The 23,058-nt window shown below is 44.5% G+C and overlaps 1 protein-coding gene across 1 annotated transcript in view; it reads left to right on the top strand.

Annotated features, from left to right (window-relative positions):
• The window catches only part of VPS13D (vacuolar protein sorting 13 homolog D), a 260,686-nt gene that overhangs the window by 184,097 nt on the left and 53,531 nt on the right, over positions 1–23,058 (top strand). Inside the window, exons 64-65 of the mRNA XM_068986146.1 lie at positions 17,530–17,662; positions 20,623–20,818. Of these exons, the coding sequence (XP_068842247.1) occupies positions 17,530–17,662; positions 20,623–20,818 (329 nt within the window). The remainder of the gene's footprint in view (positions 1–17,529; positions 17,663–20,622; positions 20,819–23,058) is intronic.

Below are 23,058 nucleotides of genomic sequence, written 5' to 3'. Positions count from 1 at the left end.
CTCCACTCAGGGCAAATGACAGTGTCCACATTTTGACTTGGAATGTTTTGGTTTTCATGTGGGATTCAAAGGGGACATTTATCCTGAGGTAGGAATGGCTGCTGTTTCTGCCCCACTGTTCAGACTAAGGCTGATGCGTGCGTGCGTCTGTGTGCCCTCACTTGTGTCTGACTCTTTGTGGCCCATGGACTGTAGCCTGTCAGATTCCTCTGCCTATGGGATTCTCCAGGCAAGGACAGAGGAGTGGGTTGCCATTTCCTTCTCTAAGGGATCTTCCTGACCGGGGATTGAACCCAAGTCTCCTGCACCTCCTGCATTGGCAGGTGGGTTCTTTACCAGCTGAGTCACTGGTTGATAGGTCTCCCTGTGACTTCTTGGAACTCTGGGCCTCAGTGTTCTCCCTGCTGCTGCTGCAGAATTGTGGTACTGGGTGGCATCTGCCAGGCTCTCGGGGTGGGAGACAGATTGGGTCTTTGACTCTCAAGGTTGAACTCAGGTTAAGCTGCCTGGCAAAAATGATCAAGGAAAAATTCCTTGAGTAAGGAATGACAAAATGTCCATCAGGAATGGACTCTCCTGTCTTTCCTGGTTCACCTTGGTGCCTGTTCTGTGGTTTCTTACTGCCCTCATCACTCAGAGCTTGAGCATTTGTAAGTTGCCACTTGTACCCTTGGACTGGGTGGACTGGATCACTTTCCATGGAGTTGCAGAAATTTACACATAACAGAATGCTGCTGCTTGTTGCTCTTTTCCATGAAATCTTTGTGTAGTGGGGACACTTGGTGCTGCATCCAGCACTCACTGCCCACGTGAGAGTCCACATCTCACCCCCTCCTCTCTGACAGACAGATGACTAGAGCATGAGACACATTCTGCCTTTTGATGGAAGTTAACCAGTCAACCCTGAATATTCATTGGAAGGACTGATGCTGAAACTCCAATACTTTGGCCACCTGATGCCAAACTCATTGGAAAAGATCCTGAGGCTGGAAAAGGACAAGGGGATGGCAGAGGATGAAGTGGTTAGATATCATCGCTGCCTCAGTGGGCATGAGTTTGAGCAAACTCTGGGAGATAGTGAAGGACAAGAAGCCTGTCATGCTGCAGTCCATGGGGTCACCAAGAGTCGGACACGACTTAGTGACTAAGCAACAACAATTGGGGTGTTAGCACTGCAGAGCCAACTGCTGAGTATATTCTCATTTGACTCTTCTTTCTACAAATATTTCCTAGCTTTCACATGGCCTACTAACCCCATCTTGGGTGCCTGGGCTCTGAACCAGCACCGAAAGTTTTAAATGTAAAGAACTAACATTTGGTCATTTTGCATGAGCCCAGCACAGTGCTTGGTGCTTCATGGCATTTTAACCTTTCTTCTCCATCCTCCTCTCCTTCAGTGGCTCACGGACCTTGGGGTCATCCTTGACTCAGCGCATCCTATCAGCTATACGGCCCCTTCTGCCTGCTGCTTCCCTGCTGTTGATCTCAGCACACAGCACTGCCCCATCTATTGTGGTAGCTGCTGCATCCTCCCTTCCTCCCGCCTTCTCGCCACGGCTCTCAGTACTTCAGTACAGCAGACGGAACACAGATTGGGTCCTTCCTCCACTCAGCCCCTCCAGTGGCTTCCCATTTCACTCTGCAGAGAAGATGAAAGGCTGTGCCATGATTTATAAGGGACACGTGGTTGGCCTCCCCTGTACTTTTCTAACCTCGCATTTCACCCGCTCATCACTTCCCACCCAACTCTACTGCATCGTGCTGACCTGCCTGCTGTTGCTCAGCTGTCCCCCAGAACTCCTGCCTCAAGGTCTCTGCACCAGCAGTTCTCAGCCTGGAATGTTCTATAATCCCGTGGTCTTCACCTACATGTTCTTTATCCAAATGCCACTTTGTCAGTGAAGCTCTTCCTGGCGCCCCTTCTCCATCTAAAATTGCATCCCCCTCTATCGACACCTCTTGTCCTTCCCTGCTTAATTTTCCACTTACCATTGATTAGCGCTTTCATTTTGTATAGTTATAATGTTTATTGTCTATGCAACTAGATTATAAATCCCAAGAGGGCCACAAATTTTATCTGTTTTCTTCACTGCCACATCCCCAACCCTTAGAACAGTGCCTGGCACATAGTTGATGCAAAATAAGTTTTTTGTAGATAAGAGGGAAGAAATGAAAGGAGGAAGTGAACGGAGGGACCCTAGAAGTTAGATGTTCTCTCAGCTTACAGATAGGGCACTGAGAAGCCAATAAATGAAGCCAAAATTGACCCAGACATGTGATTCTAGAACGTCTCTGGTTCCCTTTACATGTCTCAGCCTCACCTGTGACTGCTGTAAGCGTAGATGCTGAATTGCTTGCACAGGTGCAGCTATATGAGGCACTATAAGGCACTCTTTAAAGTGCCTTAAAGAGAATGGTTGGCCAGGATCCCCTAGTCTTATCATACCCTGGCATTCAATATAGAGAACAGATTAAAAACTTATCAGCAAAGTTTGAAACCAGGTGCCCCTCAACATAAGAAAAGTGATTAGTATGTAGAGCTTAAAGAGGCGAAAAAGAACACATTTTTGAAAACAGACTTTCAAGTCACACCAATGAGCAGTCTTTCTGGTCATTTATTCCCAGAGCTCCTGTGGGGTCATTCCGGGTTCACTGGGGAAGCAGCACTTGTCTGTCCCCGAGTTACTCTGTTGTGTGTGCGTCCATGCCCAGTGCCTGGCCCTGTCCTGCACCTCAGGGACACAGGCAGACCAGACGTTCACAGGATTGAATGTGTCTTCAGCAAACATCTCTCCCTTCTCCCCTTTGAGCTTTAAGGGCTCCTTTCAGTGAATTCCTCGAATTAGTTTTTTTCTTTTAAAGGAACAGTCTCCCAATTTTATTTTCTCATCTTGTTCCATGACTTCAGATGTTCATCTTAAGTCCACTTGGAGCTCTTCTTTTGCTAACATAGGAAGTTGAGGCACTTATCTGAAGATTAAGACACACCCAAGGCAATGAAGCCCTGTTTTCCTGTCTCTCTGACCCTGTGGTAGGCTTGACAGCAGTCCTTGGGGGTTAGGGTTAGAGATTCAAGATTCTCTAAGAGCCCCGCTTCCTGTCCATCAGCAAGGCCATAGGCAACCTCTGAAAAAACATGGTAGGGGTTCCATCCGTCTCAGGGAGTTGTTTCTGTCTTGTTTCCCACCTTGTGTCTTGGACTCCAGACAGTGTTTCTTTTCTTCCTTAGATGATGCCTCGTGGGTTTTACACCTGCAGTCCAGGAACACGCCTGGGCTCCCACTTACCTGGGAGAAACACTGAGGAAACTCAGTAACTGTGACGAGACATGCTCCCTTATGTTTCCAGCTATGCCCAGACTTACGGGTATTGAGGGGCACCTTTATGTGTTTTGACCCCTGTTTGGTATTATTTTCTGTAGATACATGCCTTTACAACCTGCATTTAATAGAAAAAGAGGCAGTAGCTCCATATCTTTCAGAGGTATGGCCACAAAGGGAAGCAAATGGGTGAATAATAACTTGGAGGGAAAGCTAAAGGAAGGCATTTATAAGATGGAATAGATTCAGTCGTATTTGTCATTCTGAGAAGAGGCCAGAAAAGACTGAAGATAGGAAAGAGAATTGGCCGAGCACTATCCAGGACAGGGTCTTCTAGAAGCACAGAGCAAGAGTCTAGGTTTAGGAAACAGTCAACCCGCTTACCCAGTTTAAGGTGGCAGGATGGTGGGGGCGGGGGGAGGAAGAGGTTTTTTTTTTTCTGTCTTAGTGAAGTAGAACATTTCTGTGAAGTGGGACTGGAGTGAGGCCTAATGAGTTGAAAAGGAACAGAAAGCATGTCTTTATTTTGCTCCAACAATGTTCCAGGGCACTGTCTGAGTGGTATGACACAAAGATGACCAAACCTTCTTGGCTCCCTGTCACTGGAGCATCACTCCAAGCCTTTCAGCACTGGTGCTGCAGCCCCTGTAGCCTTGTGAGAAAAACAGATACAGCATGTTTACCTGACAGTTCAGATACTCATAAAACAAAGCTACAAAGGAATACAGGAGTGGTAACACTGAGGGTTTGTATGCAAGGAGAGGCCACACAAAGGCATCCATGGCGGCTGACCTAGAGTTGAAAACTCACAGTCTTGGAGCCATTCCTGCAGAGCAGGGGAATGATTAGAGAAGTAACTGATGGGGATATGTCCCCATGGTTAACTTTCTGCCACCCTCCCGCTAGATATTTCCGTGTTGAGTAACAGAGGCCTTACTTCCTAAATGCAAACCAATGCCTTCCATCTGTTATTTTCTGCTCAAGTGAATAGCAGCTACTTGCAACACATTATTGATTATTGAAGAATTTATTGAAGTTTAAGACTTGATTATCTTTTGAATTTAATTTTAATTTCATAAGCTGTGTCCTTAAACATTTTGAGAGTCAGACCTCTAAACCAGCACCCTCTGACTGGAATATGTGAGCCTCACTTGTAATTAAACTGTTCTCATAGTCACATTAAAAAAGTAAAACAAACAGATGAAGCTATTTTTAATATTTTTACTTAGCCCATTATATCCAATATATTATTATTTCAGTTTGTAATATGCTTAGTTGTTCAGTCATGTTCTCCTCTTGGCGACCCCATGGACTATAGCCCACCAGGCTCCTCTGTCTGTGGGATTTTCCAGGCAAGAATACTAGAGTGGCTTGCCATTTCCTCCTCCAGGGAATCTTTATTTCACCTATCTCTTTGGAAGATATTTTCACTGAATTTAGGATTCAGGATTGGCAAGTTTCTTTCAGCCTCTGAATAGTATCATTCCATGATGCTCCATCATTTCTGTTGAAACAGCTGCCAGTATTACTGCTGCTCTTGTGAAGGTGATATATCTTTTATTCTGTGACTCTTTGTCTTTAGTTTTTAATGATGATGTGCCTAGATCTGGTTTTCCTGCCTGGGATTTGTAGAACAGATTGAATTTGTAGAGATCTGGGGAAATTCTTGCATCACTTCGGGTAGTGCTTCTGCTCCTTTCTCACTCTGTCCTTCTGTGGCTTCAGTTAAATGGAAGTTGGAATTCTACAAGCATATCCCACATGCGTCTGTGCTCACATTTTTCTTCGTGCTTTGATCTGGCTATTTTCCGCTGACTTATTTTCTAGCTCACTAATCTCTTTTGGTCCTCTGTCTACTCTCCTGGTTTCATTCATCTATTAACATCATAATTTGAGTTCTCTGGTAAAATTCTCCATCTTTCTATGAATTTTTTGAAGATTACTATCATTCTATTTTAAACTTAAACTATTAAACTATTTTAAAGTTATTAGTGTGTCTAATAACTCTAATACACAGATTACTACTGAGTGATCTTGTCTGGGATTTTTTTCTTAGTTTTCAGTCATTTTGTTTGACTTCCATATCTGGTAATTTTTATTGAATGCTGGGTGTCATGTCAGAAAAGTTTTAGAGGCTCTGTCTGATGTTATTTTTCTCCAAAGAGGGTTTATATTTCATCTTCCTTCTACTTTCAAGTGCCCAGTGCTTTGATTTTCCTGCTTGTGTACCTCCCTGTGGAACTTATGTTCTGAGCTTTTCATTTGCAGTGAGGGATATATAACAGCAATAATTTTCCAGTGGGACTTATATTTCAGCATGGATCAGAGCCTGATGCCCCAGAGTAGAAGCGTGGGGGAGGATGGACAGTGGAACGGAATGTGTGTTGAGGGGTAGAGACCCTATCAGCCATAACTCCTGAAATAACAGAGGCCCTTAAGGAAGCTTAGTCCTCAAGAGTAAGTTGAGGACTTACTTACCCAAGAAAATGGGTGAAACTTCTTTTACAAATAAGGGTTAATTAGCTCTCTTCCATGTTGAAAGTACAGTGAACCATAGCCTCTATTTTTCTATCTTTCTCGTAATTGAAGGTTTTCTTTTAAAAGCAACAGAAGACATCAGAGTAGGCCCATTAAGTCACCTTTGAAAGGGCAGCTTTTGGGTTAAGTGGATTGTGTTTTCTTCCTCATTCCAGGATTTGTTTTTTAGACCTGAAATCTGTTAACCTGGGAATGTCTCAGGCTTTTAAAAACATCAGATCTGCAGGAAGTAGATGGGTGTGAATGCTGAGTGTCCTCTCCCGGGTCATCTTTTGTGTGTGGGGTTGAAGGATAGTAAAGTTAGGAATGCCTCCTAAAAGGCCACTGAGGAATCCAAGGGACATCCCAGGCAAATACCAGAGGTTTCTGAGGAACCAGACTGCAGTTTTTAAATTTTAGTCCTTCTGAAGGCTGGGAATCTTTGCTTCTTTTGTAAAAAGAACCTTATGGTGGACTTTCATTTGAGCCTGGGATCAAGCCAGGTCTCAGGAGATGTGAGCTAGGACTTAAGTACCTTGGAGCTGAGCTGCTTGCATCCACCTCCTCCCCTCCCCAGAGGCTCACCTCCCTATGTTCTCCTAGATGCTGACGCCCAATTCTTCATCCGCGGTCTTCTCTCACATCCATCACACTTGCTGTTGAATGACCTCCCCGACGAGTGAAGAGTCAGCCTCTGTATCTCTGGCTCCATCCCCCCCCCACCCCCATTCAGTGTAGTTAATTGGAAGAATAAGTCCACTGTGAATGCTGGGTTAGGTCGGGGGATATGGGCCTGGAGAGGAGCCAAGCAAAGATGGAGAGGCATGAAGCCTGAGCTGGATGGACCCTTCTTACCCTAGAGCATGGCTGGGCTTTGCTGCTTCTCTCCCCATGGCCCCCTTTGCCTTTGCACCCCCATCATCCACCTCCACATGTCAGTTACTGATAAACAAAACAGTCCTTGCCTGAGCGATAACCTCTCTGCGGTTAGATCTGCTTGACCAGACCAGCTCTGATGGAGCAAATCTCTTAGCTTTAGCACTCCACCTTCAGTATATCCTTCTGTGAGCAGATGGGTGGAAGAGCAGGCCTCTCCAGAAGTCAGGAACTCTTGCGGTCAGTGGTCCCAGTCCCCATCCCAGCTTGGCTTCCGTCTTTGCTTAAAGCTACAAATGGTGCACAAGCAATGTGACCTTGGTGTAATGTGATCCACACAGTGGACAGCCACTGAACTTCCTCTTTATCTGGGGCTTGTTTCAGATGTCTGAGTGAGAGCATTGGGGAAATGAGGGGCTGGGCAAAGTGTGGGTGATGGAAAAGGATGGGGTATCAGAGATGGGGTTTGATCACAAAAGGGGAGTGGAGCCTGAACTTCTTGCACATCCAGGGATTTACATGTCATTGTGGGGAAACTTTTACACTTCCTTCCTTTGTCACCAGCACTGCTTGGAAAAGAAAAGATCCTATCTGGTGTGTATAAGATTTTCCCTAGCGTTCAGGGAGAAATTTCCCATGGAGACAATAACAGAAATCAGAGTTGGGTTTTCTCCATAGATCATCAAGTTTCAGATATATGTGGATACCTAGCGGCTTCTCAGGCTATTGTTGAAGGTGATCATGGTCTTTCCAGTTCCTTTCTTTTTTTATTTCCAGTTTTATTGAGATATAATTGACAAGCAGCACTATGTAAGTTTAAGGTATACAACATAATGATTTCACTTAAATATTACATGCATCATGAAATGATTACCAGGTAAATTTAGTGCACATCTCTTATCTCATATAGATTCAAAATGAAATAAAAAATATTTTTTCCTTGTGATGAAAACTCTTGAGCTTTACTTTCTCAGCAACTTTTGTATTTCTTGGCTGCAGTCACTGTCTGCAGTGATTTTGGAACCCAAGAAGAGAAAATCCGTCACTGCTTCCACTTTTCCCCTTCTATTTGCCATGAAGTGATGAGACCAGATACCACGATCAGATTTTTTTGAATGTTGAGTTTTAAGCCAAACTTTTTACTGTACTCTTTCACCCTCATCAAGAGGCTCCTTAGTTCCTCTTCACTTTCTGCCATTAGAGTGGTGTTATCTGCATATCTGAGGTTGTTGATATTACTCCCAGCAGTCTTGATTCCAGCCTGTGATTCATCCAGCCTGGCATTTCGCATGACATACTCTGCATATAAGTTAAATAAAAGGGTGACAATATACAGCTTTGTTTTACTCTTTTCCCAGTTTTGAACCAGTCAGTTGTCTGGTATTTCCATCTCTTTTAAGAGTTTTCTACAGTTTGTTGTGTTCCATACAAAGGCTTTCACGTAGTCAGTGAAGCAGAAGTAGATGTTTTTCTAGAATTCTTTTGCTTTCTCTGTGATCCAACAAATGTCAGCAATTTGATCTCTGGTTCATGTATATATCTTCCAGCAAATGTTGGCAGTTTGATCTCTGTTTCATATGTATATCTTCCAGCAGTATTAAATATATTAATCCTGTTGTAAGTTACATCTCTGTTACTTATGTATCTTATAATTGAAACTTTGTACTTTTTGACCACCTTTGTCCAGTTCCTTCTCTCCCTCCCCTCTGCTTCTGGTAAACACACATCTAATCTCTTTTCCCACAAATTTGCTTGTTTTTTTGTTGTTGAAGTATAATTGACTCACAGTTCCTGGTATACAACATAGGGACTTGATATTTCTGTATATTTCAAAATGATCACATTGAAGTCTCGTTATCATCTGTCACTATTCAAAGATATTACATTATCACCAACTGTATCCCCCAAGCTGTACATTTTATTCCTGTGACTCATTTATTTTGTAACTGGAAGCTTGTACCTCTGAATTACCATATCCTATTTCACTCATTCCCCCATCCAGAGTCTTTCCAGTTTCCTCTGTACAACTGGATAATAATAGAGTCTGCTTCATGGGGTTATTGTGAGGATTAAACCGATAAATGATTTCATAGATGTCAAACCTTTAGAACAGTGCCTGATATGCAGTTAACATTGCTAGCCATTGTTTACATTTCTAAAAGTTACACTATGCTCTTTAGCAGTTGGAAGCTCTCCTTTACCTATTCTGCTCATTCTCATTTAAAACTTCATTTATTTGAAGAAACCAGTTGGGGACTGATTGCTTTCTTAAAAAAAAAAAAAAATCTCAAGATGTTTCAAACCCTTGAAACACACCTGACTTTTTCAGTGAGAAGCTCAGCTTTTACTGGTGCCTAGCATCTGGTATCGGAGAAGGCAATGGCAACCCACTCCAGTACTCTTGGCTGGGGAATCCTATGGATGGAGGAGCCTAGTAGGCTACAGTCCATGGGGTCACTAAGAGACACGACTGAGTGACTTCACTTTCACTTTTCACTTTCATGCATTGCAAAAGGAAATGGCAACCCACTCCACTGTTCTTGCCTGGAGAATACCAGGGACAGAGGAGCCTGGTGGGCTGCCGTCTATGGGGTTGCACAGAGTCGGACATGACTGAAACGACTTAGCAGCAGCAGCAACAGCAGCAGCATCTGGTATTGTCCTCAATGATGTCACCCAATTCCTTTCTTCCCAAGCTGTTGGCTTTAAAGAGGATATATCTATTCATTTGAACTACAAAGTACTTTACAAGAATGAAGTCCTTGTGACTGAGAATGAGATAAGCTCGAGCTTCTTTTCTATTATGAAATGTTCTGTTTCTAACTTTGTGCATTTTGAGGTTTTAGTCTATTTATAATTGACTTCTTGATGCTTTCCATTGTTCCATAATGGGTATAAGGTGACTTCTATATCACACGATGAGACATGCAGGGTTCAGCTGGGGAAGAAGGGGGAGTGGAGTATGCATTAGAAGAAAGAATTGGATTTGCAGTAATAATCCTTGCCATTTACACATTGCTTTGTGTTTCTTCCCACCACCCACCCCCCGCACCATGTACTTTTAAAACTAAGGTATCTTTGGATTAACCCAGCAACCACGTGGGTAGTGTCCTCCCTGTTTTATTGATGAAGACACTGATCCATAAAGAGAGTGTGTGTTACTCACACTCACCCAGCTGACACTAGTGACAGAGTTGGGGTCCTTGCTACCCCAAACCTGTGTGCTTTCCTAGTGTTGAAATAATTTATCTGCTAAGCCAGGTATTACAGCATGCCCACCTTGGAGAGATTTTTTTTTCCCCTACGTCACAGTCTCTCTCTTGGTTCAGTACTGAGATGTGGGCCATTTACGCACGTTGAAAAACCTTGTCGGCATGGCAGATGGAGGCCTCATGGCCCATTCCAAGGTGTATTCCCCTTGACTAGCACTAACTGTAGGGAAACCCAGCCCTGGCTTCCCTCCATGTGTACTTTAAGCAGTTTTCAGCAGTAGATGAGCTGATGCCTGGCTCCTCAGCACAGTCTTCCACCCCTTCTCGGAGGAAGCCTGTGACAAGGCCTGGCTGATGGAGGGCTAAAGCTGTGATGCCATCCCACCCACAGCTGGGTTTAGAGATTCATCCTGCCGACATGATTGATGTAGGAAAAACCAGAGAAAGTTGGACCTGACAGACATAATATTTGTCTGTTATTGAAAATCAGTTTTCCTGATGCTACCAGTGGTATTCTTATTTCTCTGCTTTAGCCTGGTAATAAACTCTCTTGATCCTTTTTAAAGAAAAAGCAAAATCCTATTATATGAGAGTGCTCCAATCCACTCCGAGCATCTAGATTAATCTGAAACAGCCTCTGAGTTCACAACTGGGTCAGAGTTGCAGAAGAGCAGGAAAAGACTTGCCAGTTCAGCAGGCGTGTGTCTCGGGCCAGTTAAGAACCAGGACAGTCTTGAGGTCTGACTTTGTTGCTTATGTTTAGGCCTTGTGTGCTGAGATAATTCTGGGTGGCTTTGGATAACTCTGTTTCTTAACTGAAAAGGAGTATCTGTTGCCTGATAAGTATTTACCCGTGAAATAGCAACATGGTGTATGTCTTAGGGTAGGAGGGCTTTTATTTTTTTTTTTTTAGGTCTCTATGATTCAAGTTCGTTATCTCTTTTTTTTTTTTTTTTTAGGAGGGCTTTTAGATCTCCAGAGCTCGCGCCCGTCCCCACCTCCCCGCCCCCCCCGCCCCCAAAACCCAAGGTCATTGACTTAAGCATGTTAACTGGAGTAGAATGCCAGCCCCAACTTTAAAATGTCTTTCTTATTCAGGGTCTCTTTTCTGGATTCTTCCCCCTTTCTCTTTTTGCCTTAAGGGCTATACATAATCATAACCCAATAGAACTGAAAATAGACAAAGCTGCCCCACTTTTAGTAGATAGAGATCTAGGGTCCAGAAAAACCTCTTTCTTGCTAAACCTCAGCTTTGCTGATGCCTTTTTCTTTTTTTTTTTTAAAATGCCAGTCCCCAGTCCTAGCCCACCCTCTCCACTGTTTGGCCAAGTGAGGGCTGGCTCTTACCCTGTGTCAGTGACAGACACCCACTGCTTGTTGGATCATGTTCTCCTTTACTTCTGCCCTGTTCACAAGTCTCACAAAAGGGTTTTTCAATGTCAGGGAAAAACTCACACCAAGAGTCATTTTTAACTGTGGATATTTTAACAATATGAGTGAAGTATGTGAAGACCTTAGTTTTGAAGTGACTTGGAATCTTACATGACTTGAGGGAGGTTTTCCTGCTAGCATTCTGGCAGAGTCAAAAATGACTCTGAAGTTTAAGCCTCCAGATCGCTTGTAAGAAACTTGTAAAAAGTGATGACCTCCTGTGTGCCAGACTCCGTGCCAAACACTTTGCATTATCTCCTTAACCCTTCAAAGTAGCCCTTTAGACTTGCTTTTTACAGAACCAAGCTGAGGTTCCAAAAAGCCTTGTACTAACATATATGTTTAGTAAGTGGCAGGGAAAGAAGTTGACTTGTTTGCCCCTGCCTTGTGACCATGTCACGGCAGCCTTCCTCCAGGCATGATATACTGGGCTCTAGATTTCCACGTTCCAGCCTAACTTGTGGCAGGCGATGCTGATCAGAGTTGCAGCAGTAATGGTGGCTGAGACCTATGGCTGTACAACCTGATGCTGAAAGAAGGCCAAACCCTCACTCAAACACAAACTCTTGTCACTTCTCTCCCCTTTCCTATTGTACGTGGTCACATTGGCCCTGGTGACAAGAAAGATGTTGTTACCAACAATTACTCGGTGGAGCAAGGATGCTAAAGAGGAAATTTCCATTAGGTAAATAACTGAAAGAAAAACCCCGGAGCAGGGAGAGAAATTCAAGCCCTGGCTCCTGTTACACTGGCCAAATATCCTTGGCATCCCCTGCTTGCTGAGCTTCCTGAAAGGGACAGGAACGCTGATAGGACGAAACAGAGGGACACAGTGTGAATTTGTTCTCTTGCATCATTCCAGCATCTACTTGAATTTCAGTTTTATAAAATCAACTATTCTGAGCCCGGCCCCAAACCCAGGCTAATTTGTAGTGGCTCCACTGCTGGAGACAGTGGGGTTATTTTTGGAAGGTGGGATATTGATGTGCAGTGTGTGTGTGTCAGCTGCTCTATAGGACTGGCATCTTGAAGTGCTTCTGAGATTTTTACCTGCCCTGGTGAAAATATGGCTTTGTAGAAATAAGTGATTTGGGGCTGTGGTCAGAATTCACAGGTGTGGCTTGTGCTGGAGCATCCTTCAGTGAAAGATGGGAGGAACCACTGTTGTCTTTGCAAGGGTCATAGCAGCTTTTCTCAAGGACACCCTATTCGTTCGGAATCTTTCATTTTAGCTAGGACAGTATCCTGGTAGCTCAACTGGTAAAGAATCCACCTGTAACATGGGAGACCTGGGTTCAATCCCTGGGTTGGGAAGATCCCCTGGAGGAGGGTATGGCAACCCACTCAAGTATTCTTGCCTGGAGAATTCCCATGGACAGAGGAGCCTGACAAGGCTACAGTCCATGGAGTCACAAAGAGTCAGTTATGACTGAATGACTAAGCACAGCACAGCAGAGCAATAGGACAGTATTCGCTTGCAGCCTTAAGTTTCTTGTGGACTTGAAATTGCTACCAAATGAGCTATACTGGCCTGTTGTTGTTTAGTCACATCTGTCTTATCTGACTCCTTTGCAACCCCATGGACTGTAGCCTTCCAGGCTCCTCTGTCCATGAGATTTTCTAGGTTGGACAGAATACTGGAGTGGTTACCATTTCCTTCTCCAGGGGATCTTCCCAACCTAGGGACTGAACCCACTTCTGCATTGCAGGCAGATTCTTTACCTCTGAGTCCTTGCAAATGCCCCTTCTGCTGTTGAGGTGTAGTTTATACTGAGTGGAGTTAAAGTGCGTGCACAGTCTCATTTAATCCTTACAACAGCCCTGTAGAATCTGATTATACCCATTTTGCATAAGAAGAAATAGAAGTTTAGATAACTCAGTACTGTTTTTATTGAGTGTTCCATGTATTAGGCTCTGTGCTAAGTGCTTTACATGTTTTATCTAATCCTTACGGCATCCTCGTAGATGGCTCTTCTCATTCCCATTTGAAGATGAGGAGACAGAGAGGCTCACAGAGGTGAAGTTACTCATCCATGGTCTCCCAGCTATTAAATGTCACAGAATTCGAACTCAGGTGTGAATATCCTGTCTTTATGCCATATACTTGCCTCCTTGAAGTTTTCCTTTGTCCGAGTATCTGTCACCAAGACTTCATTTCCATTTGAAGCATCATCAGTGAAAAAGTTTCAATGTGAATTCGATTTTCAATGCGTCTGGCTTTTCTTTTTAAAATGTGGAGGCAGAGCTGGGGCAGGCAGTGAAGGATTTCCTACACCAGTTACTCCTATGTTATGTTGTAGCTCTCATGGGCATCTCTGCTCTGTTTGAATGGTCATTTTCAAAGTCAAGGACATGGGTGAAACAGTACTTTCCAGCCTTAGAAAAGACCAGTTCCAGAGGGCACCCATAAAGAGTGCTTACTGCAATTACCTCCCTCTCCAGCCCATGTATACTCACCCTGTCTTTTAGGGAGAAATGAGATATAGGGTGTGATTTACTTTCCCACTGAGGTGGGGAATGAGAGATGGAATTAAGGGTGACTCAGTGCTCCCACAGTGGGAGAAGGCCACAAGCTTTGTGGTGCCGTGGATTCGACTCTCAGAAGACCAGTGGACTGGCTCAAAGCCCAGCCTTTGACCCTTCATCTGGCTGGCTTCAGTTTAGTTCCTATAAATGTTTCTCCCTGCAAAATCTTATTAACTTCTCATCAGTATGGGTTTGGTCAGATCATGGATTCCTACAATGGCACAAGTTTTCTGAGTTCTCAACATCATATTTCTAGGCGTGAAGATTTTGGTAGTCATTTTCTGTTAATAAAATATCTTTGTATCCTTTCCGTCCATTCACAAGTGACAAAGGACAAGCCCAGCTGGCCTGCACAGTGATTTTTTAATAGAGAGATGGACATTCAGATGGAAGCCCTGGAGTGTGCAGAGTGGGTATAGGCACCTTTCCATGGCAGTAGTAAGGCCCCTGAGAAGCACAGGGAAGAATCCAGCATTTAGAGGGAGGAGGGGATCTCTTAGGTCATCTTGTCCCACCCTCCTGGGGTCAACATGGTGTTTTTGTACAGAGAACACCCCAGGCCAGTTGGTGCTGGGGTTGCCAAGGCTGCTGCAGCAGAATCAATTGGCAGTTAAGCTTTGACATAGGCTCCCTCATAAATCTTGGCTATTATACTTGTTTTATTGGAGGATGGGGGACAGTTAAGGGAAAGGGGTTGGGCCATTTGCCTAGATTATTACCCCACATTCTCTTGGGGGGGGTAGTATTATGGGGTTTTTAACTTCTTAGTCAGCTGCCAGCAATATGTAGAGAGGACCTTAACTTACCATCTCTTCCAAGAAGATCTGTCTTTTTAGGAAAGTCAGAGTTGAACCACTCTTTTCCCTCTTCTGTGACATCAGGGAGAGACATTTTTGTCCAGACCCTGAGTAAAGACCACTGGCAACCTCCATAATTCCAGAAGATAGCAAGAACGCTCTCCAAAACAAGGGTCACATTTCTCTCTCCTCTCTCAGTTCCCAAGTGCGTACAGTTTGTGTTCCGGGTTCTTGTTGCTGGCCATGTTACGTATGGAATTGTTTTCTTCCTAATGAGACTGTCACTTTTGAGAGTAGGTCCAAGGCCACTATTCGCTTGCCTCCTTAGCAGGATCTAAATCTGTGCTGGGCCCAGAGTAAGTGCTTAATAAAGACATCCTAACTTGGATCGTAGATCACAGACTGTCAGAGCTGGAAAGGATTTTGGAAACCACCAAGTCCAAGACTCTAATTTTATAGATGGTGCCACTCCAAAAATTCACTTTGGAGGCTAGTGTTTATCTGCTGGGAAGAGAGTTTCGGTTTTTTCCTTTCAATGTTAAATTCTCGTGCAAGTGACCATCATTCTAAATGTTTGAAAGGCTTTCTTTAGACAGTGTGGGATATTCCTTCTTGGACTAGTAGCTGACTAATAATAACCTGATAACAGTAAGAGCGCTGACCGGATTCCATACCCTGAGCAACTGTCACTGATCCTGTCAGCCACAGGACAGCATCAGGACTGTCTCCCTCCTACAGATACTGGGAGGGGGAGGCACAGCGGTTAGGCCCCTGGCTCAGGGTCATGTGGCCACCAGAATGGTCGAGACTAGAATCTGGTTTGGCCAGACCCCCGAGTTCATGCCTCACAGTGGTTCTAAGTGGGGTCGCTGGAGAAAATCCCCACTTAATATGAAATCCCTCAGTGTCTCTGTCCTAAAGGAAAGTGTAAAATTACTTTTCATTAACTTCAGCTCTCTAATTAGACAGGGAGTGACAGGGAAGGTGAGGCAGAAATCAGTCATGACAGAGGTTGCATCTCCAGAAAGGTCCATGAGGTCATAAAAGTTTTCAGTCAAGAGTGCAAGGAGTTCATCCATACTGTTTCTCCATTCCATACATGAACCTATTTGTAGCGGATGAATGGAGACATAGATGTAGAGAATGGGCTTGTGGACCCAGTGCGGAAGGGAAAGAGTGGGACAAATGGAGAAAGTAGTATCAAGATGTATGCACTGTCGTGTGCGAAATGGATAGTTGGTAAGAGGTTGCTCTGTAACATGGGGAGTCCAGCCTGGTGCTCTCGTGATGACCTAGAAGGGTAGGACGTGGGGAGAGGAGGGAGGCTAACGAGGGAGGGGGCATATGTATAATTATGGCTGATTCACATTGCAGTACTACAGAAACCAACACAGCATTGTAAAAATTAACAAAACGAAAGAGTGCAAGGAGAAAGAGCAGTCAGGTCTTGCTCCAGGAACCACTGCTTTATGTGGAATTGCTGCTTCTTCCTCTGGTCTCTCTTCTGGAGCTCACCTTCCCTTGCTTCTTAGCATCAGAAGCCTCAGTATTGATGGCTTCCAGGGCAGATCTGTGTGCCCCACCTCGCCAAACCAGAATGCAGTGGCCTTGTGGTGGCCAGGAGGCCAGTGTACTGGGTCCTCACGGCAGGCTGTTTGCCTCGAGCCTTTCCTCTGAGCTTTATATCTAAATAACATTCCTGTGAGTTTTCTCAAAGGTTAGTCCTGGGTCATTGGCACTTAAACCACTTGTTTTGGTAGATCCTTCCCGTGAAGCTTCATTATATATTTGATATCCTTCCTTTTTTATGCCTGAATGATGAGGATAAGTACCCTGTGGTTTATTAACTGTCACTTTAAACCTTTTCAGATTGTCTTGTGACAAAACAGAGTTTTATGTCCTTTTTATCCAGCTTTGATGGATGAGACAGTTCTCTGGGTAAAGTATGCCAGGATAAAATCTCACTCTGATTTGTGGGGAAGGATTTTGCATTTGAAGTCATGAGTTCAAGTCTACCACTTCATAAGAAAGGCGATCTACCCCTGTTCACCTTTCCCTAGACTTTTGTTTTCCTCTTGACAGATGGGACTGGGCATTCGTTAACTGTGGAATAAGTGGAAGAAAAGGCATTACTTTGTGGCAGTTGATCTCTCTTAAAATGTGGATGTCAAATCCTCAGGCAACAATTTGCCACATTTCTATTTTGATTCCCACTGGTCCTTAGAGCAAACAGTCTCTGTCCTTATCAGTGGTGGTGTCGTCGTTTAGTTGCTAACTCACATCCAACTCTTTTGTGACCCCATGGAGTGTAGCCTGCCAGGCTCCTCTGTCCATGGGATTTCCCAGGCAAGAATACTGAAGTGGGTTGCCACTTCCTTCTCCAGAGGATCTTCCCGACCCAGGGATCAAACCTGTCTCCTGCACTGCAGTCAGATTCTTCACTACTGAGCCACCAGGGAAGCCATCCATACCATTATAGAATCCCAAAGTCCACCTCTCCTCCCCCAGGCCATTTTGTTACACCTTTAATTTTTCTGTAACTTTGCAATAGGATTTTTAAAAGTAAATATGATTAGGGAGGTTTAGTAGTTGTTTGAAAACCTTGTGCCCACCAGTGTAAATGTCCCACAATTCATTATATATCCAGTGCTTGAAAAATATTCTTCTGGGACACACACTACGTGTAATTCAGCAATTAATCTCTCTCTCTCTCTCATTCAGTATTTACTGAATCCCAGCTAGAACAAGGGGAGGTATTTATTTAAAATAATAAAAACAGTAAAAAAAAAAAAAAGAGAGAGAGTGCTGAGGCTTTAAAACTTGTTTCCTTCTGTTTTGTATTCATTCCAGTTCGCGGGGACATTATCAGATGGCTTAGGGAAGACAATGGATAATCGCCACCAGTCGGAGCGGGAGTACATCAGATACCATGCGGCCACGAGTGGCGAACACCTTGTAGCTGGCATCCACGGCCTGGCTCATGGTGAGTCATGTGATATCAGGCTGTAGATAGGGGGCTCTTCTGCCTCAGCTCCCTGGAGGTGCCTTTTGCTCGTCCAATTGCAAGAGGAAATGATGGCTTGGTATCTTCCAGGCTCTCTGGTTCTGTCCTCCTTGGGTCAAAGTGTTACAGCCTATGAGAACTCTTCATTCATTTTCAAAATGTACACATTGCAGTTCCTTCCTGTTCTCTGGCTTCTGTCCCCAAAGTGTCCTAGGATGTAAGTATCCAAACCCCTTTTTAGAACACAGGACTACTGCTTCAAGACTTGCCTTCTGCTCACTGATTATTCCTTCCAGAGGTAGCGAAATGTGAATTGGCTGCCAGGCTAGTGGCCCAAATATTTTTGAGTCATAAATGCACATTCATAGGGATTATAAATCTATGTGCCCAAGAGATGTGGAACACAGCACAAACGTCTCTAAACTTGCTTATGGTTCTGATTTTTAATGTTTCAGTCTGACTCATCTATTGCGTCAATACCTTCTCTGCATGACATTGAAGGCCCCTAGGAAAGTAGACCCAGCCAGCTCTTCCCACCACTGTCCGCAGCCACACTGTATTTCAGCAACCCAGAGTTATATCCTGCTCTCCAGACATGCCCTGAGTCCTTGCTCACTCATGTTTCTTCTGCCCTCCCCTCCCCAGCCTCACTTCCTTGCCCATCAAAATCCTTCTCCACCTGCAAGTCCCCACTCAGATGAGGTCTGCCCAGCTCCACTGTCGCCAGTTAGAATCAACGGTGATTAGAGCAGACCTGGCAGTCTGGGTTGTGTGTGTAGCCAGCTGTGTGTGTCTTGCTTCCCTGATAGGCTTTGAGGGCAAGGAAAGGATAAAGACCCTCTCGTGGTCACCTTTACACCTGCAGTGCCTCACACGGCACCTGGTGTATAGCTTGTGCTTGGTGATGGTTGTCAGTTGAACTGCTTGTACCAGATTCTTAGGAATAGTCTGAAGCTCTCAGTAACAGTTGGTGCAAAAACAAGGAATATACCTAGTAAAAAATCATATTTTTCTTCGTTTTTGTTTATCAAGTTTCCTAATAAGGTTTGGATCAAAATGCCTCTGCCCAGCTGGAAAGCAAGCAGCCCCCAAGGAGACATCAAGCTAGCAATGAACTTGGGCTGAAATTGATCTGTTTATGGACTTTAAAAGTTGATTGTTGGGCAGTCTTTTGGGGTTAAAGATTTAATCATTGTTTCTAGTAACTGTAATGACAGTGCACCAGACAATTTTAAGACTTAATTTTTTTAATGAATATAAAGTGCTTTGCTCTGTGTACTTGTCTTTATCCAGCATTCTTGAGATGCAGAGAGAAAACATGCCCGTCCTCACTGTTTAGATGGGTGTTTCAGTGTGCTTAGAAAATGAGTGAGTGGTTCACAGTAGAAAATCCCTCCAAGCCAGGAATCCTTCAGATAATATGTGCAACACCTCCAGAAGCCATTCGGGCCAGCCTGAGACCAAGAACCAGTGGCCTCATCCAAGGGGGACCCATTAAGCTCTGGGAGATACGAAAGCAGTAGAGTGAGATCCTTCCTTTGAATGAAAAACAAAACAAAACAAAAAACAACCCTTAAAAGATAACAAGAAACAGAATCGATGCCGTCTCCTTGGTTTTTAAACCACGTTTTTAAACTGGGAGTCAGGCTCAGGTCCCCCTGTCGGCCCCACTCAACCCAGGTTCAGTCATGTTCTGACTCTGCCATGAGCTTTGTTCCAAACTTTGGGAAAGGCCTGTTGCCTCACTGGAGCAAGTGGACCCAGAATCCAGAAGAAATGCTGTGAATTGTTAGTTTATTCTCACCCAAGGAACTTCCTTTACCAATTTGTCTCACTAGAGCTGAAGAGTCTATAGAGAGCGTCCTCATACCCCCTCCATCAAAGGGTAAACATCTGTGAGTGTCCCTGGCACAAATCCTGGAGATGATTCTTCTAGCAATGCCTGCATCCTCTCCAGCCTCTGCCAACTTCTGGTCACTTGGGAGGCTCTTTAAGGTCACTGCTGTCACCTTTCAAAATGTTTGGAACGTCTTTTTAACCTCGGTCAGTCTTTTGAACCGATGACATCTAGGGTCCCAGCTGGCGCTGGCAGCCTTGGGGGTGCCCTTCATCCAGGCTTCACCCTCGACTCCGATTGCCTGCACCTGTTTCAGCAATGTGTGCAGGAAGGAGTTTTGACCCCATTTCAGGCATTCAGTGGTGCTGGCTGCTGCTGCTGCTAAGTCACTTCAGTCGTGTCTGACTCTGTGCGACCCCATAGACGGCAGCCCACCAGGCTCCCCTGTCCCTGGGATTCTCCAGGCAAGAATACCAGAGAGGGTTGCCATTTCCTTCTCCAATGCGTGAAAATGAAAATTGAAAGTGAAGTTGCTCGGTCGTGTCTGACTCCTAGCGACCCCATGGACTGCAGCCCACCAGGCTCCTCCGTCCATGGGATTTTCCATGGAAGAGGACTGGAGTGGAGCGCCCTAGCCTTCTCCGGTGGTGCTGGCTAGTCACATAGTATTCTTTGAAAACTGAGGATTTATATTTGGTTCTTGCTCCACCTTACATTTTAGAGGATCCCAACTTTCCACAAGGGCCCAATTTGCTGGTCCATTGATTTAATCCTCTGTCTGCACCCTTTCCTGATTGCCCATAAGCTATTCAAGCTCTGGAATTAAAAAGTAGTCACTGGTAACCTCTTCGCTTTCCTTTGATTTTTCAAAACTGAAACACGCTGTCCTTCTCACTGACGTTTGATGCATGTTCTCTGACTCAACTCCGAGGGCGCACCTGCTGCCTTCCCATCTTGATGGGCCTCCCTGTTGCCTGTCAGAAAGTTGGCATGATGCCCATATGTCTGCCTCACCAGGTGCATGAAATTTGAGGGGTTTGCCTTTAAATGCTTTTGCTTTTGTCCTTGGCCAGGTTACCACAGCCCTTGTCTCTTTTGCTAGGTATCATTGGTGGACTGACCAGTGTTATAACCTCAACTGTGGAAGGTGTGAAAACAGAAGGGGGTGTCAGCGGTTTCATATCTGGCCTTGGGAAAGGGCTTGTTGGCACTGTCACCAAGCCCGTGGCAGGCGCCCTGGATTTTGCATCAGAAACAGCCCAGGCGGTGAGAGACACAGCCACCCTTAGTGGCCCCAGGTCAGTGGTCGTGGTGGGGGAGTGGCTTTTGCCATTTCCAGCCCCAATCTGCTGCCTCTCCTGAGCCGTACTGATATGTTTGATCGTACACTTTCTGCCTTAATGAAATGATTTTTTAAAAACTGAATATACATAACTAAAATTTCTGACCTGCCTAATACAAATACATGAAAATGAAGTGTAAACATCTGGCATAGTTTTCTATATATCTGTATCTATTTATACCCACACATACTGGATGTGTATGTGTGTGATTTTTTTTTTATTAGACTAATCAGAAACACAGTGGCATCCTTACACACATCCCCTGTTCACCAAACTGAGTAGACCCCTCCAAACACCCGTTAAGGAAACTCTCAGGCCACAGGCTGTGTCTTGCTCCAAGGCCCTGTGGCATGGTTGGAGAATCCAACGGTTGCAGTTCACCACATGGAGTCTGTCCCTTCTTAGTTCTCCCTCCATTTGAAAGTGGCAGCCAGTCCCCCAACCTCACAGAGAAACTCCCCAAGGAAGCTGGCAGTTCTTCTGTGGGATGCTGTCTTGCCTTGATACCAGCTGAGACAGGAAATCAGTGACAGCCCACACAGCTCCATATCCCATAGACTCCAACTACTTTAACTTTGCTATTCATGTTAGTGGCCGATTTTAGCCTCCCTTGTCCAGAGTGACTAATTGGGGATCTTATCAACAAAGGGTGTAATCAATGTTATAGTTCCCAGCCAAGCTGGACTCCACTTAAGCCCAGAAGATTTCGCTGCTGCCTGGTTAATAGATACCCCTGAGTGAGTTAGTAGGCCCTTAGAACGCCCAGGGCCTGGGCCACGTCCACACCCTGTTGCTCCCTCAAATAGGATTTGAAGTGAAATCGTCCCCAGTTAAAATGAATCCATTTTCTGTCACCAGGAAGCCTTACTGATGACACATTACTGCACTAGGGGAAATGCTTCAGATTGTAGACGCTGACCACGTCATGTGTTTAGCCAGAATGTCTTCCATCTGGAAGCAGCTGCTTCTTAAAAAAGGGTCTGTGAGGTTAGTGAGGTTACATTCTATTCTCAGACACAAAGCTGAAACAGTCCTTGAGTGTATCTCAAAGCATGTAGGAAGCTGGGGAAGGGGGCAGGAGGGAGGCTTCAGAAGGATTTCCAATTAGTTTCTCCATGTCTGCCTGAAGCCCAAAAAGTCTCTGTCCAGTACTTTGTTAGGACAGTAAGACCCAATGAAGCCCAAGTAAAGTGGAAGGCCCTGAATAATTCCGGAAGACCCATTCTTATCCTTAAAATCCTAGAGTGGTCAAGGGACAGAGTGATTTGTTTCCGAAAGAGTCCAAAGTATATGTGTTAAATTTAGAAACATTATTTTGTGTTGTGAACTCTCATGATGTTGACCAGAAAGAAATCACTTGCATTTTATACAGTGTCAGTTTGGAAAGCTTGATGAAGTTTCACATTCGTTTTAGGAGCTCAAGAAAGACACAAAATGCTTGCTGCAGAAAGGTGGTGTTGTCATTTTTACCAGTTGTCTAGCTTTATTGCAGAAGGTTCTATTTAGTGAAGCGACTTAGCAGCAGTAGCAGCAGCAGCGTGTATCTATCATTCATTCATTTTTTGATGAGTAAATATTGGTTGAAAATTGCCTGAAAATTGAAGGGTGGGAATATAGCAGAATGCAAGGCTGAGCCTAGTCTCAGAGGACTTACAGTCAAGCAGGGTAGCAAACATAAAACAAATAATCATAGGAGTAATTATTTGCTAAAGTTGTGATAAATGACACAGGAAATTTACAGAGTGCCGTGGGACTGTATAATTAGAGGAGGCAAGGAGTCAAAAGAGGTTTGCTCATGTGTGGTCAGTGGGGTCAAGAAAGGCATATCTAGGGTGTGGAGAAAAGGGAACCCTCTTACACTGTTGGTGGGAATGCAAACTAAGACAGCCACTATGGAGAACAGTGTGGAGATTCCTTAAAAAATTGCAAATAGAACTACCTTATGACCCAGCAATCCCACTGCTGGGCATACACACCAAGGAAACCAGAATTGAAAGACACATGTGTACCCCAATGTTCATCACAGCACTGTTTATAATAGCCAGGACATGGAAGCAACCTAGATGTCCATCAGCAGATGAATGGATAAGAAAGCTGTGGTACATATACACAATGGAGTATTACTCAGCCATTAAAAAGAATACATTTGAATCAGTTCTAATGAGGTGGATGAAACTGGAGCCGATTATATAGAG

This window comes from Capricornis sumatraensis, chromosome 14 (assembly GCF_032405125.1).
Source record: "Capricornis sumatraensis isolate serow.1 chromosome 14, serow.2, whole genome shotgun sequence".
Lineage (NCBI taxonomy): Eukaryota > Metazoa > Chordata > Mammalia > Artiodactyla > Bovidae > Capricornis > Capricornis sumatraensis.
The sequence above is the reverse complement of the archived record's forward strand: the minus strand, read 5'-3'. Positions and strand labels throughout refer to the sequence as shown.